Consider the following 17,293-nt stretch of genomic DNA (forward strand, 5'->3'; position numbering starts at 1 on the left):
TTCATTTGTTCCTCCTCCTAACGTGTAGTAACCACTGATTGTTTAACTGTCTTCACACTTTTGTCACTTTTGCAGTGTCTCATATTTGGAATCATGAAGTATGGAGCCTTTTTACATTGGCTTCCTCTACGTAGTAATATGAATTTAAGTTTCCTCTGGGTTTTTTCACGGCTGAAAGCTCATTTTGTTTTAGTGCTAAATAATACTTCATTGGATGTACCCCAGTTTGTTTGTCCATTCTCCTACTGAAGGACATCTGGCTTGTTTCCATGTTTTGACAGTTATGAAAAATGTGGCTCTAAACTTCTGTGTGCAGGTTTCTCTGTGTATATGAGTTTTCACCTCCTTTAGGTAAATACCAAGGAGTATGATTTCTAGATAGTATAGTATCTTTAGTTTTTTAAAAAACTGCTCAACTGTCCTCTAAAGTAGGCATGCCGTTTTGCGTTCCCATCAGCAATGAACAAGAGTTCCTGTTACTCCCCGTCATCATCGGCATTTGGTGTTGTCAGTTCTGGACTTTGGCTGTTCTCATAGGTTTGTGGTCGTATCTTTTTATTTGACTCTATGTTTTCTCAATGACATACGATGTAGAACATCTTTTCCTATGTTCACTTGCCGTTTGTATACTCGTATCTTCTCCGCTGAGGTGTCTGTTAAGATCTGTGACCCAATTTTTAAATAGATTATTCGTTTTCTTATTGAATCTGAATAATTCTTTGTATATTTTGGATAACAGTCCTTTATTAGATGTGTCTTTTGCAAATATTTTTTTTCAGTCTGTGGTTTGTATTATTCTCTTGACATGTTTTGCAGAACACAAGATTTTACTTTTAATGAAGTCCAGTTTATCAATTATTTTTTTCATGGATGGTGCCTTTGGTGTTGTATCTAAAAGGTCATTGCCATATGCAAGGTCATCTAGGTTTTCTCCTATGTTATCTTTAGGAGTTTTATAGTTTTGTGTTTGACATTTAGGTCTGCAATACAGTTTTGAATTAATTTTTTAGAAGGGTATGTGGTTTGTGTCCAGATTCATTTTTGTGGTAAGGTGTAGGGGGAGGAAGAGTGTTCTGTAGTCCTATAATTAGGTTTTATAATTTTAGCGAGCCTGCGAACTTCACAAGTGCTTCTCAGTCCTCTCCTGCCCTTCCCCTCCACCCCCAGGTGAGTTAGAATGGCTAGAGCAGGTTGGAATTGGGTATTGCCACCCAGTCAGTTAGGTGCTGATAACCCCCAGCAGTTTAGGCTGTGGTTAGTTCCTCCCTAGGGCAGACCTTGTTAAGAACTGAGTGCTCCAGTGCATTTGTAAATGGTTGCCTTGCCCCTTCCGAAGCTGGAAAGCAGGAGGGGATTTTTCTCAGATACTCGCTGTGAGAACCTGGTGGGGTTTATGCTGGTGGAACTCAGTCAAGGGTGGGTGGGTCACCCTGGATTTGTAACTCTCAGATTTCTCTGCTTCAAGCCTCCAGCGGTTCCTCAGTTTACAGTTTAGCTTTCCCTACCCAGGCAGTGACTCCTGGTTGGTTTATTTTGGTAAACTGTGGTTCTCTGTACTGGCCTGCCTCTGCAATGTGGGGCACTGATTTGCTCTTGACCTCACTGATGAATCTAAGAAGAATTGCTGATTTTACTTATTGTCACGGTGGAATTACAACTTTTGAATTACTGATGTGCTAGAAGTAATGTTAACTACAAACTAGAAGTCTGTGTTAATTTGTATAACAAAATATCTTCAAAAATCTTCAAAAAGATGTAAAAATTGATAATTGTCAAGTAGTTGAAACCATAGAAAGGGGTACTCAACTGTAAAAGTGTAAATACTATTTGACAAAGGCTTTGTATTGCAAATATATTCAGAGGTCATAAAATACAAAATGAAGTATTCTCCACTGTATTAAATTTTGGTAGTGATTTATTAAGAAGATCTTGTTTTGAGCATATTCCTATTCAGTTGATTAGAAGCTAGTTCAGATAGAAGTAATAGATTATTAGATTATTTCTAATGTTCTGTCTGATTCTGGACTATTACTTTTCTCCACTTTAGAAAGTCATTAAAATAAACGGAATTTGTAACGATAATGTTTACAGGTTAAATGGTATGGAGGGGTTAGGAAGCAAAGTAACAATATGTGCCCCACTGTCCCATGCCTTCCCCTGCTCTGCAGCGGGAACCATTTTCCTGTTTCTATTCATGTTGCTGACTCTACAAAGAAAATGCTTTGCCATTATTTTTTAAATCATCAACTTTAGAAATTATCTTTTGACAGACACCCTGCCTTGAAAAATGGGCATTTGATTCATGTCTCCCCACCCAATATAGTCATGTCACTGTCTTTACTTTCTCTGTATTTGTAAGTTCTCATAACTATTATGGTTGATTCTTTATTTTTTCCTCCATCAACTATGCATACTAGTGTTGGCTCCCCACTTTGTAAAATAAAAATATTAACCTATCACTCTTCCTTTTCCTACCTCCTTTCCCACCAGTCGTCTTGGAGCTACAAGGTGGAAAAACTTGGAGACAAAGTGAACTTTTTGTTTGATTCTAAAAGTTGAAAATGCATTAGGGTGTTTTGATGATGATGATGATGATGATGATGATGATGATGATGATTCTTTTTCATTCTGCAGCCAAGTAGTATCCTATATGAGTACATTTCCTTTCTTGTACAGTTGTCTTCCTGTGCCCTGCTTCCTGGCCTAGACTCACTGGCTGCTTTCATCTCCTGCTTAAATTCCTCAGGCTTCTCCAGGAGGGAGTCACATCTCTGGAGCCCTCTTGTTCTTCTATACCTGTCCATCCTTAAATCCCCAAGTGTCCCACTTCAATCTGGACTAGGGCTGTTTAGCTGTTTATGTCAGCTGCCTCACTATGCTGGACTTTTCTTTCATCTCTTACTGGGTTGATTTCTTTGTTTCCTAGACCCTATGTTATTGGTTTTCTTGTTTGTTTATTTGTTTCCTCTTTTGATTAATTGAACACAGCCTTCAATGGCATCCTAACACAGTGATAAGATGTCTGAGGTCATGCATGTCTAAAAAGTCTTTCATTAAACTTTTTTAGTGGTTTGATTGAATATAGAGTTGTAAATTGAAAACCGCCTTATCTCAGCTCTGAGGGCATTGCTTCATTGTCTTTGATTGTCTTTACTTTGCCGGTGACCTTTTGTCTGTTTGTTTTTTCTTGGTAGCCTCTGGAGTGTCTTTTCAAGTGTTCATGTGACAAGGTTGTTGAGTGCTTTATTTAGGTGTGGGTCTTCTGGGTATTTCCATTTGAAGGCTCCTATTATTTAGATGCTAAGTAAAATAAATACATTTTCTTGTTATTTCTTTGATAACTTTTCTTATTTTTTTCTTGTTAAGTGTTAACATCTAAAATAATCCTTTATATTGTATATTTTTTTATTTTCCAAGTTCTTTATTCTTTGGCAGTACTTTTTAAATAGGTTCTTGGGGCAAAGTGATAGCAAACATATTTGTTCAGCTTACTATCTTTATCCAGAGTCTTTTTTTCCTACTTTTTAATTGCGATTTAAAATTGGAATCCCCTGAATAATTTTCATCATTGTAATTTAAGCATTAATGTATATTGTAAATTATTAGATGGAAATATAAATCCTCATGTTTTATTTTTAAAAAGCTTATTTTTTTCCTGTGGGGTAGAGATACATCTAAAACCATACTATTTTTTTCTATATTAGAAGTTCTTATTTGCATAAGAGAGTACTGTATTTTGTTGTTGTTGTTGTTGTTTTTCATCTGTTAAATATTTCCTGTGTTTAAATCTTGAATAAAGTAAAAATGTTTTAAATTGAACGCAGGGCTGAAGAAAATGAGCTCAATTGCAAAAAGGCTCAACTACAGTCTTTCTTTTTCCTATTACTGTGCTGCATTTCATTCAGGTTGCTAATTAAATTCATTTATTGCTTATGAAAAATATTTTAAAATTTCATATGAAAGGACTATATATAAGAATATAATGTTTTAACTTGTTTCATTAGTAAGTGCAGTCTTTTTTTTGCCTTAAATTCAGCCTTTATTTTTGCCTGTTTATATGTTATTATTTATCATTCATACAAGCTGACTTTTTGTTTTTTTAAATAACAGTTTTATTGAGATTTTTACATACCATTAAATTCACCCTTTTAAAATGTACAGTTCAGTGCTTTTCTTTATTTTCACAATTATGCAGTTATCAAAACTTTAATTTCAGAACGTTTTCATTATCCCAGTAAGAAACGCCATATCCATTAGCAGACGCTCCCCGTTACCTTCTCCACCCGGTCCTTCACAACCACTTACCTACTGCCTATTTCTACGGATTTGTCTATTGTGGGCATTTTATATAAGAGCAATCAAACAATATGTAGTTTTTTATGACTGGCTTTTACTTTGCATGATGTTTTGAAGTTTTGTCCATATTGTCGCATGTATTAGTAGTTTATTTCTTTTTATGGCTGAATATTCCATTGTATGAATAGACTGCTTCTTATTTATTCAGTCATCATGTGTGGACATTTGGTTTTCCTCATTTTTGGCTATTATGAATAATGCTGCTGTGAACATCTCTGTAGAAGTTTTGTGTCTGTGTGTTATCATTTCTCTTTTTTAAATTCCTAGGAGTGGAATTGCTGAATCATATGGTAACTCTAGGAATTAACGTAGAGGAATTGCCAACCTGTTTTCCAAAGTGGCTGAACCATTTTACAGTCCAGCCAACAGTGATTGAGGGTTCTAATTTCTCTCTGTTATCACCAGCTGTTGATATTGTCTCTTTTTTATTATACCCATTCTGGAGAATGTGAAATGGTGTCTCATTGTGGTTTTTATTCACATATCCCTAATGACTAACAATGTTCATCATCTTTTCATGTACGTTTTTTCTATGTGCATATCTTTTGAGAAATGTCTATTTATGTCCTTTCCCCATTTTTAAATTGGATTGTCTTTTTGCTGTTTAGTTGTAGAAGCTCTTTATGTATACTGGACATTAAATCCTTATCAGATAGGTGATTTATGGATATTTTCTGTGGATTGTCTTTTAACTTTCTTGATGGTGTCCTTTGAAGCACAAATGTTTTTTATTTTGATGAAGTCTAATTTTTCAACTTATCTTTTTCTTTTGTTGCTTGTGCTTTTGGTGTTTTATATGAGAAACCATGCTGTTATCTGAGGTCACAGAGATTTACTTTTATGTATACTTGTAAGGGTTTTATATTTGTAGCTCTTAGGTCTGTATTCCATTTTAAGCTAATATTTCTTTCGAGTGTGAGGTAGGGGTCCAGACTTATTCTTTTTCTGTAGATATCCAGTTGTCCCAGCACCATTTGTTGAAAAGACTGTTCTTTCTTCATTGAGTGATCTTGATATCGTTATCACAGTCAGCTGATGATATGATCAGTGTTTGTTTCTGGACTATCAGCTCATTCTATTGCTCTATATATCTAACCTTAATGCTAATACCGCATGTCTTGATTATTGTAATATTGTTGTATGTTTTGAAATTAAGGAAGTATGAGTCCTCCAAGTTTGTTCTTTTTTTGTCAAGATTATTTCTACTCTTCTGGGCCACTTTCATTTCAATATGAGTTTCAGGATTAGCTTGTCACTTTCTGAAAAAAGCTGGCATTCTGGGATTCAGGTAGAGATTGCCTTAATTTTGTAATCAGTGGTGAATAGTGCCATCTTTACATTATTTAGTCTTTTGCTTCATGAATATGGGATGTCTTTCCATTTATTTAGATCTTCGTTCAATAATGTTTTGTAGTTTTCAATGTACAGTTCTTGCATTTCTTTGGATAAATTTATTCCTAACTATTTTTTGTGATGTTACTGTAAATTTGTTTCCTTAATTTCATTTTTCAGATTGCTTATTGCCAGTGTACAGAAGTACAATTGATTTTTGTATATTGATCTTGTGTTGTGCAAAGCTTGCTGAACTCATTTATTCATTCTAAAAGTTTTGAAGTGGGTTCCTTAGAATTTTCCATATACAAGATCATGTCATCTATGAACAGAGATAGTTTTCCTTCTTTTTTTCTGGTCTGGATGCTTTGTATTTCTCGCCTATTTTCCCTGGCTAGAACATCCTGTATAGTGTTGACTAGAAATGGACAGAGTGGACAGGGCATCCTTTCTTTTTCCCAAGCTTAGCAGGAAAGCATTCGTCTTTCAGCATTAAGTGTGGTATTAAGCTGTGGGTTTTTCGTAGATGCCCTTTGTCAGGTTGAAGAAGTACTCTTCTCGTTGAATATTTTATCATGAAATAGTGTTGGGTTTTGTCAAAGCCTTTTTCTGTGTTCATGGAGGGGATCATGTGGTTTTTGTCCTTCATCCTAATGTATCGTATTTGATTTGTGAGCTGTTTGAGCCGAGGGGTGTTTCCTCATTTTAATGTCTTACCTTTGCTAAGACTGTTCCTCTCACATAGCTGTAGTCTCTAAAATGTTTTTTGAATGATAGTTTTACACATGAAGTCTTTGTAAGGAGGCTGTCTGAAAATTTCAACTAGAATTTGTAGAGTACTCTAGCTTTTTGCTTATTCTGCAGGGACGTAGTGCTTCATTATTAACATTAATAGGTATTCATTACCTTAACTAATATGAAACCTGAATCTAGAAAAAATATTTGATTGGCATATTGTTTATGCCTAATTGCTTGTATAGTGTTTACTTGCTACTAAGAGTTACAGTTGGTCTAATTTTACACTGTTAGACTAGTCTGACTTTATTATTATATACCCAGGTAGAAATATTGATTGTACATGCCTCCTCTGTGTTTATCCTCCTATTTTAAAATGAAGTAAGTTAGGAATTGACATATACATGTAAAAATTGGCTCTGTGTGTATGTGTGTGCTTATGTATTTAAAGCACAGTGCCTGAAACTTAGTAGATACTCAGTAAGTAGTTCTTATATTAAGAAAATAGATTTATCATTTTAGCTAGAAATAAATTACTATATATTAATCTCATAAAAAGTACAGTTTTGTCTGGAGTAGCACCCTATGTAAAGTAAGCATAAAACTTCTCTTGACCTCCATGTAACTAAATTTCTGATTTTTACAGACACTTTCATTGTCTCTGAATAAAATATTGATTGGTGCCCACAACATACTGAAGTTTCAAGACTGGTAGGCTATTTCCCATGAGGTCCAAATTAATACAATTATTTGCTTGTCCTTTACTTACCAACAGTCAGTTTTATTTATTCTCAAGTGTGTTTGCATTTTATATTTCATATTATAATGAAATAACATAAATTGAAATATGAAGGTAAAAAGAGGGTTTTTTAATATGTAAAAATCTACAGTGAATACTTTGGAAAAACTTGATGAAGGTCAATAAACTAAAATTTCCTTTCTTATGTGGATAAAACAACAGTAGGTGATTGGAAAAGAAATAATAAAACTCTATGAATGCTGTACTTGGATTGCATTGCCAGCATCTTTTAAAGTTCTATTTGAAAAATTAAACATAAATCTTATACCTGGGTAGTTGTGGTTATGTTTTTTAGTCAAGAAAAACAATGCTGAACTCGAGTTAATAGAGCCACACTTAAAGAAAACATCTTTGGCTAATATCATAAGATTAGCAAAATTATGTTTTATGTGTAAATAGCATGTAAGATAAGTAGAATTTTTATGATTCTTCACTGTAGCTCACATTTTTTATGACCTTAGTAATCAGTTCTGATCTGGTCATAGAAGGGAAGTTTTACACTAGTCATATAACATGGGAATAAGAGAATGTGCTGATTGGTACCAGGAAGAATAATTTATCTGGGAAGATTTGAATTGGACTCATTTTACTGAATAAAAGGGCAGAGTCTTTGTTCTCATGTGAGAAAAATGAATGAACAGACACGAAGACACTTCTTTCCTTATCCCACTAGTGTGTGGTTTGGCATCGCCAGGTGCCAATAGTAGCAGTTTGAAATCCAGTTTCCTGTGGTTGCATTTTGGCAATTTGTGTAGCAAATATACTACTATCAAAGATAATAATAATCAATTCAAGGTGTTTGAAGAGTAGGGTGCTATTAGCTAAATATGTTCAATTAGTCTGTGACTTTATAAAATAATAGAAGAGTTAATTGTTAGTAATAAAATGAAAAAATCCATTGAATACAAATACCACCTAGAAATATTTCTAGAAGTCCAAAAGAAAAAAATGGTTAGAGGATAGGAGTTTAATCTTTGTTGCAATTATTTTTAATTAAGAAAAACCCTAGGACATGTGTAAATGGAATGTATAAATAGCCTATATACCTGAGTGTGAATTTATACAGATTGCTGTTATTTTATTAAATCCCATGAAATTTTATTTTTATATTTAGTTTATTTTGTGTTAATATTTATTGAGCAGTGAAAAGTAGATTATTGAAGCAGCATATTAAAATGTCTAACATCTCATTTCAAGTTTATAAAGGTTAAAAGCATATAACAATAGCTGGCACATAAGTTCTATAAGTGTTTTCTTTTTTTATTTGTTCTTAAGTCACATACCTTATTAATTAAGAGTGTAGACTTTGGAGTTAGAATGTTATTCAGATTCCATCTCTGCCATTTTCTAGTTGTGTGACTTGGGGCAAATTACTTAATTTCTCTGTGCTGCAGTTTTTTATATGTTTATATGCGGTGAAATTATATATTCTTCATGGGTTTTAAGAAATAAATTAAAGTATGTAACATGTTTATATAATGCCTAACAAGAAAATGTTTTTTGTGTTTGCTGCTGTTATATACAAGTTCATAGAAACTTGCATTTTAATCTTATTCAAGCCTATTGTAAACATTGATATAGTCATTGGTGATATAACATCATACCACATAGTTACCTGGCTCTTCATTATACATTTAGTGGAAACTATGACCCTACAGGAATGAAACATTCCTGGAGAAGGATTATTTAAGAGCAATATCCCAAAATAACATTTGTCTGCTTTTCAGATTCCTCATCTTTTTATTGTAAGTGAAAGAAAAAACTTGGGCCAGAGTGAAGTTGTATAAATATATATTATTTTGTTTCTGCTTACTGCTATTTTAAATCCTTCTTTTTTTCCTAATATTGTCTTATTCTTTTAGATCTGTAGTCATTGAACATTCTGATTTTCAGCAGACTGCCTGATTAGATTGATGTGTAATAAACCTAACTCTAAATGTAGACCTCGGTAAGTAAGTAGCATGTATTGACTCTCAGGTCATTGGAATATTTATGAGTCTGTTACAGTATTTACCAGATTTCTATAAAAAGCCCGCACATACCATAAACTCCTTAATGGAATTAATGACAGCTTTGGCCGTCCAGGAGTAGAATGCTATTGCCAGCATGAGAGCGGAGCCGCAGTAATCCAGCTCCAGTTCCTGATTAACGAGGTGAGTGGGTTGCTTCAATCTCTCCTGCGTGTGTATGACACAGAGCCATGTCTCGTCTTTAAGATTTCTTGCATCCATTCATATTGAAATATGTAAACAAAAACTAATTTCTTCCAGTTCAGAGATAATAATTTACCATAAGGCATCATTTTGGACAGTTATAGAAATGATATTTCTCAAAACAGTGTTGCACATAGAATGGTATAAGCTAAACCTTTTTGTTAGAGGGTGCTGCATTTGAATTTTATTCCAGTGATATTGAAAGTTGTAAAACATAAAGTCCATATAAAAATCCATATTAAAATGTTTTTAAAGGCGGAGCTTACTATAAATAACAAAATGTACTTGTCAAATGAGTTTTGAAATACAACCAGGAAACCAAAATGCATTAGAAACTGATTATTGTCCAAAGTTCTTGTTGTGTCATTTATTGGTTGAAGTAACTGATGATGCCCTTTTTTCGGTAGAGTGTAAAGTTTGGAAGGAGTTAGAGAAACCCCATTTTATCAGCAGAGTAAACAGTGGGTTTGCAGGTTTTAAAAAGTGTGATCTGCTCTGAGAATAGACGCTTCCTATTAAGTAGTGACAGGCAGGAAAAGCTGGTCATAAAAGGAAGAAAGAGAAATTACTCCAGAAACGGCTTTGCAATTCTTATATGTGAGGATAATTGTGGACATTATTTTCCCCTAAATTCTTAAATGTATATGAGAGGAAGAAAATGCTCAATACCTCTGGCTTTTGATAAATATTATGTTCATATCAAAGGACTAAAAGCATTGTGAGTGTAAAGAGCTAAAAATGATAAAAGAAAAATATTCAGCAAAATTAGGATCCAAATAAAATGCAATTGTGTAGGTTTTTCAGGGTAAGAGGAAGCATTTTTTTTAACTTTAGTATTCTCCATAAAGCTGCATGAAATGTTAAAAAAAGGCTTGTCAATCCCATATGTGAGGACTCAGATTATTTTTCCTCTTTAAAAATTTTTCTTGTTTTGAAATAATTAAGACTAGCAGTTAGTTTCAAAATAGAGAGGTCCTGTGCATTTCCCCCCAGCTTCTCCCAGAGTCACATTTTATATAACAATAGTACAATATTTGTAAATTGTGTTCTATATAAAATATATTGCACTTTATTTTTAAGGGAGCTCTTGTGAGTGCCTTGGCTGATGACACCTTACATTTATGGAATTTACGTCAAAAGAGACCTGCCATACTACATTCACTTAAATTTTGCAGAGAAAGGTGAGAATCTTTTGGTTTTCATATATTTATAAACATATCACATATATATATGATACATATTTGTTATTCTGTTTTGAAATATTTTCTTTGAATTTTGTTCCTTGATACTATTTTTCTGTAATGGACTTTACCCTAAAAATAATTCAGAACTTCTAAGGATATGCAGTGAAAAGTAAGTTTTCCTCCTTTTCAGATCCATCTTCCTCTCCAGAGGCAACCACATAAATTTCTTTTGTGTCCCGTTAGAAATACTTGAAGTCTGTGTATATAAGCAGAAATCCCTGTATAGCCCTTTTTTTTTTTTTTGCATAAAAGAGGAGGCATTACATATTTCCTCTATAACTTTATCTGATAGAGTGTTTCATATTGGCACTTTTAAACCTTCCTTAGTCATTTCCATAAGTGCATGATACTCCATTGTATGGAAGTGCCATAATTTGTTTAGTCAGTCTTTGTTATTAATGGGCATTTATGTCACTTTCTGTCTGCTATTCATTTTGCCGTGTTGTAATGTTATGTTGCGTATATGTCTGCCCACATTAGTGAATATATCTGTAAGATACTTATAGAGTAGAACAGCTTGATCACAGAAATCCCTCATACGATGTGTGTTTGTGCTTTCATTGGAAAGGCATGTTACACCCCAATTTTATTAAACATTCTTCCATATTTTCTTATAGTACTCTTAAAGTTGCCGTTGTCATGGTTAATCTTTGATTTATATAGAACTTACCTTTGAATGAAATATGAGTAGGAATATAGTCATCTTCCTGTCCCCCATTGCTCGTGAGACTTACTTTTCAATTTATGTATATAAAATACATATGTATATATGTGCATATGTCTGTACATGAGTACATGATGTATCTGTATATGTAAAGAAATCTGGGTCTAGCTGGTCTCTAAATGCAGTGGAGTAAGTAACTTTGGGTCATGTTTGTGGGAAGAGAAGCATCAGAGCAGTCCATGGTTCTGCTTTGATAAGTGTCAGTCTGTTGAGGTTAATGACCAGGTCAGCCTCTTTGTCAGTCTGCACTTCTGCCCACAGTGGCCTTCAAAGTATGCAAGCTAGGCTACTGGGAATATAGAAGTTCTGTCCCCTAGAGACCAGAGATGGCAGGGGGTCAGAAGCAAAGTTTGCTCTTGGGCTACATCATATCTGAGAAGGTAAGTCACCTAATGGCTTTAGTTGAATCATGGTATGACTTCTAGGAGAGGGACAGAGGTGAAGGAAGAGTTAATGGAAGGAGGGAGGGGTGAGATTAGGGAGGAAGAGTCAGCAAAAAGTCAAGGTTCAATTCTTTTCTACCTGCTGGGAATAGAGCTAGCCTCTCAACTTGCAGGCAGAGTTCCTCAGTCTACTAGCCAGTTCGATCTCAGGGGGAGCCTGCATCAGCCTCAAATACGATGGAGCAGGAGGAGATAGCGGTGGGCATCTTAGTACCAGTACACACACCTTTGTTGTCAGTCTCATACCACCTGCTGCAAATGGAAGTAGATCTGGCAGAGTAGTTGTCAGCCTGGCTTGGTTTATCCCCCGAGGGCATATGGCAGTGTCTGGGGACGTTTTTTGTTGTCACAGGTGGGGGTGGGCGTGAGCAGTACTCCTGATGGCTAGTGAGCAAAGATGGGGATGCTGCCGAACATGTTGCAGTGCACATGAAAGTACCTTGTTACAGAGAGTTATCAAGCCCAAATAATAATAGTGTCAAAGTTAGGAAACTGTGACCTATAGTACATCAGAATGATTTCATTTGGTCAGTATAGTACTATAGAAGTTCTCTTTATTTACTTAAAAAAAAATTTTAATTGTATTTTTTCACTACCATTTAGTCCCCTTATATCCCCCTCCCTGCTGTAATCACCACACTGTTGTCTATGTTCAAGAGTCCTTTTCCCTTTTTGCTCAATCCTTCTACCCCCAAACCCCTTCCGCTGCCTGCATCATACTGCTCTCTGAGTCTGTCTGTATTTTACTTGTTAGTTCAGTTTGTTCATTAGATTCCACATATGAGTGAAATCATATGGGATTTGTTTTTCTCTGACTGGCTTATTTCACTTAGCATAATGTTTTCCAGGTCCATCCATGCTGTCGCAAATGGTAAATTTTTTTTCTTTTTTATAGCTGAGTAGTATTCCATTCTATAAATGTCCCATAGTAGTTTTGTCCACTCATCTACTGATGGGCACTTGGGCTGCTTGCATATCTCAGCGACTGTAAATAATGCTGCAATGAACATGGGGGTGCTGATGTTCTTTTGTGGAAGTTCTCATAAAGCTACCACTCACTGTACGGATTCTGCCAGAATGTAGGATTCCAGCAGAATACTGATACCTTATTTGCTAGTGGCATGTCCATATTCCTCACTGGGACACAGGAATGTGACAGTATGTAGTCCAAGTTCATGAACAAATATATTGCAGTTTATCATGGTATATCGTCATGGAGAGAGAGGATCAAACCTCGAGGAGTCTCAAAGAGTCAGGAATTGATAATGGTCAGGTACAGATAAGGCTCTATAGCACCTCGAAGGATGGTATCCAGGATGTTCTGGTAAACATGGGCGAGGAACCCTGAGCTAGTCTATAAGGTGCCGAAGGCACATATCTTGACCAATAGCAGGAGCCTTTGTGTCAAGTACAAAGAAGTGGCCCTTCTTGGTGGATGCAGCCTCACAGAGTCCCCCACACCCGTCCTTGGTTGCGTGCTGCCATTTAGGGCACAGCCTGCACAGTTGTGTGCCCTGGTCCTAAAAGTCACACGCGAGATGAACCAGTGGAGTTCCCAGTTTTGATTTCTGTCCTATGCCCATTTATTTTATAATTAGAGAATGGTTATTGTGTGCCAGCTTAATGCTAGTTGCTGAGCACACTTGTAAACAAGTCCTGGCTGACCAGCAGAGCCTCGGTGGTCCAGTTCAGAATTCAGCTTCTGCCTGACCTTCGTTAAGGCAACTATAAACAAAATACTATAGCAGGAGCACCTGGTCCTTTAAGATCATCTTCAGATGAAATTTTCTAAGATGGCTACAAACTTGTATGGCAGCTCTTGGATTTAAAATGCTAAGAAAAGGCCCTGGTGCCTCCTGGGTGAACCTTGGCTTCTTACTCCCTCACGACTAGAGTTCAGACTTCCTCATGTGGCAGGAAGGAGAGTCATGGCATTGGGAATGGCCTGCTTTTCCTTACGGCCTGGCTGCAGGTGGGGAGGGGAACGCAGAGTGGATGCTTTCCTCAGCTCTGGGAATCTGTCCCCAGTCAGAAGACTTTTTCTGCCCCTCAATCTGAGTTCTGTGTCGTTCAGGACTTTTCAAATGCCCTGATGGAAGCATTCTGTTGGGGCAAATTCCTGTCATTCCCTGCCCGTCCTTCCATCTCCCTCTTTTGTATGAATCATTCTGTTCTTTATACAACTAACTTCTTTACATTCAGTGTTTATATCTGTGTAAGTCAGGACAGTCTGGGGTATTCTATTATAACAAATACTCTCAAAATCTTCATGACTGAATGACCTATGTGGGTTTACTGGAACTCTGTTCCATTTCATTATCATCTTCCAGAATCCTGGTGGAGGAATGGTCTTCACAATATCACCAGGCACTGTAGTAGAGGAAGAAAGAGAATACGGTGAAGCCCTCATGGGCTCTTAAAGCTTCTGCCTGGAACTTTCATGTATCTCTTCCTCTCTCATTTCATAGGCCAGAGCAAGTCACATGACCATCCCTAATTTTAGTCATATAACCAGAAAGAGAAAAAAGCTAGATTCTTTGTGAATACTTGCAATGATTACCACACTGCCTATTTTATTGTTGACACTGAAGTAAAATAAGCAGGAGCTTAATTAGTTTTCTCTTTCTTTAATGATGGATTTGGGCTAACTTAATAGTTAAATTACTTTGTTTCATCATTATGCTATTTACATTTTTTTCTTCTGAAGCAAAGAAAGCTAGAAAAAATATGAAAAGTTTATAAATGGCTTTTTCATTACATTCTGAACAATTTAAAATAATTTAAACTTAAGCTTTTTATTACAATATTGCCTTATATTTTAAGTAGTTAAATTTTCTTATTTTAGTAGAAATTTATAAACATATGTAGTGATTTAAATTGCATTTTTTGTCCCTCACCACCTGGCTTGCTTCACTTAGCATAATGCTCTCCAGTTCCATCCATGCCATTGCAAAGGGTATAAGCTCCTTCTTTCTCTCTGCTGCGTAGAATTCCATTGTGTAAATGTACCATAGTTTTTTCATAATGTAGATTTTTTAGTTTTTATTTAAATGTGCTAAAATATACAACATAAGATTTACTCTTAACCACTTTTAAGTGTACAGTATGTTTACATTGTTATGTAACCATGTAATAGGATATTTTAATGTGATTTCACTTTTATGTGTTTAAGAAAAAATATAGAAATTGTAGTCCCAAGTCTCGGTTTAATTCTATGAACTTGGGTGTCTTACTTCACTGATTTGTGTGTTGGTTTCCTAACTTGCAGAAAAATTTCTTGTCTGGTTCATGTAATATTTGCTAGCTCTTTTCTCTCAAATATTGAAATGCTTTGCCCTTTTATCCTAGTTTGTTCTATAGATGATTATAGAATGCTTATTATGTGCCAGTTTAATGCTGACTCCTAAGCATATGAGGGAGGACCCCGCCAAAAATGGAATTTATTTATGAAAAATTGTATATTTATTTTTACATGTTTAAACGTCAGTCACCTTCAAAGTACTCTCCATTGGATGCAGTACACGTATTGAGACATTTTTTCCACTGCTCAGAACGTTTTTTTTAACTTGTTGGTTTTGATGCCTTTTAGTGCTTCTGCCACGTTTTGTTTCACCTCTTCCACATTAGCAAAATGTTTCCCTTTGAGGACATTTTTTTCATCCAGGGAAACAAAAAAAAAAGTCTCTCTGGGTGAGATTGGGTGAATATGGAGGGTGGGGCATGAGGGTCATGCAGTTTTTGGTCAAAGACTGCTGAATACTCACTGTGGTGTGGGCAGATGGGCTCGTAAATCACCCATCATGAAATGGGCAAACACTTTGAAAGTTTAAAAAAAAAATTCACTGAAGCTGAATGCAGCTTTTCATAACAATGCTAGCTGGTCGGCTGATACTGATGGGCACCTAGAATACTCAGGTAGTAGGGAAGCCTGTACTACACGGGGCCTGCCCTCCAGAAGATAATTCCAGTTTTTGCAGGTCCCCTCTTGTGCATTTGTAAACAAGACAGACGTGGGTCTTGCCATTATCAGAACCTTGGTCAGAGTTAAGATTCCCAGGTGCCCAATAAAATGACATTTGTTTGTATGAAGTAGATATATAGCTCAGTTTCCATAGAATGATTTTGAATTGAGCAATAACACAAACTTATGAATGTTCTCCTTGATTAGCAGCCAGCTAATATAAGTTCAGTTTTTACCATACTTGGTGACTTATCTTCAAATGTGATTTTCTCTGTTACCTGGGAAGCAGTATAGCATAGTGGTTACGCCTGCAGATTCTGGAGGTAAACTACGTATATCGAATCTTAGTTCACAGACCGGTCACTTATAATTATATCCATTTTGTTATCTATAAAATGGATAATTATGATCTCACAAAAATCCTAAGATTCATGTTAGAAAATTAATATGTATAAAGTAAGAAATAATGTATAAAGCACTATAACATAGTATGTAGAAATTACCTATATAATTATTTTTGTTTTTAAAGGTATTGGATTTACATTAAACAATAATTTTGTAACTTGAAATATCTGCATTAACTTAAACGAGAGATTTTATTTAGTGTTTATAGAATCAACTCATTGGAAAAGGAAAACTAGAAAAGGTCTTTGGCATATGAGTGGGGAGTAGAGGGTTGTAGTTCAGTCCCTAACAGGGAAGTAGGCTGAAACCAAAAAGGATACAATACAGAATATTATTTTAATCATAAAAGGCAAAAATACTTTGAAAGTTGGAAAATACAATGTTTTAATGTCTTCTTTGAGTAGCATGTAGCTTATTGTGCCAATTGCCAGGTTCATGTCTCAATAGGAGTTTATCTTTTATACAGTTTATACCACAAAAAATAATTTACCAATAGTAGTAGCTACATCATCTAAATCCCCTGCAACCTGAAGAGGGTTGCTCATAGCAGTGTATTGGTAGGGAACCTTGGAGGCATGGCCTTTAATGCCCAATACCTGTTAAGGATTGAATTGTGTTGCCCAAAAGATGTTGAAATCCTAACCCCAGTGTTTGTGACTGTAACCTTATTTGGAAATAGGGTCTTTGTTGGATGTAAGAAAGTTAATATGAAGTTATTAAGGTGGACCTTATCTAATATGAGTGGAGTTCTTACAAGAAGAGAAGAGAGACAGGCATACAGGGAGATCATCGTGTAAAGACAGGGGTAGGGATTGACACTGGAGCCCCTGCAAACCAAGGAATGCCAAGGATACCTGGCAATACCAGGAGCCAGCAGAGAGGGAGGTGTGGGACACACATTCTCTCGAGCCTTCAGAGCAAACGTGGCCCTGCTGACTGACCCCTTGATTTCTGATGGCTAGCCTCTACAACTCTAGAAGTATAAATTCCTATTGTTTTAAGCCACCTACTTTGTGGTGATTTTTGTTATGACATCTCTAGGAAAGTGACATATGTCTCCTTCATTCCTCTTGCTTGATAT

The 17,293-nt window shown here is 35.6% G+C and overlaps 1 protein-coding gene across 6 annotated transcripts in view; it reads left to right on the forward strand.

Annotated features, from left to right (window-relative positions):
- Window positions 1-17,293, forward strand: part of STXBP5 (syntaxin binding protein 5) — a 131,701-nt gene that overhangs the window by 13,482 nt on the left and 100,926 nt on the right. For all 6 annotated transcript variants that reach the window (XM_024551946.3, XM_045188881.2, XM_045188883.2 and 3 more), the window contains exons 3-4: window positions 9,294-9,375; window positions 10,516-10,616. In XM_024551946.3, coding sequence (XP_024407714.1) covers window positions 9,294-9,375; window positions 10,516-10,616 — 183 coding nt within the window. The remainder of the gene's footprint in view (window positions 1-9,293; window positions 9,376-10,515; window positions 10,617-17,293) is intronic.

The sequence above is a fragment of the Desmodus rotundus genome, chromosome 11, assembly GCF_022682495.2.
Source record: "Desmodus rotundus isolate HL8 chromosome 11, HLdesRot8A.1, whole genome shotgun sequence".
NCBI classification, from domain to species: domain Eukaryota; kingdom Metazoa; phylum Chordata; class Mammalia; order Chiroptera; family Phyllostomidae; genus Desmodus; species Desmodus rotundus.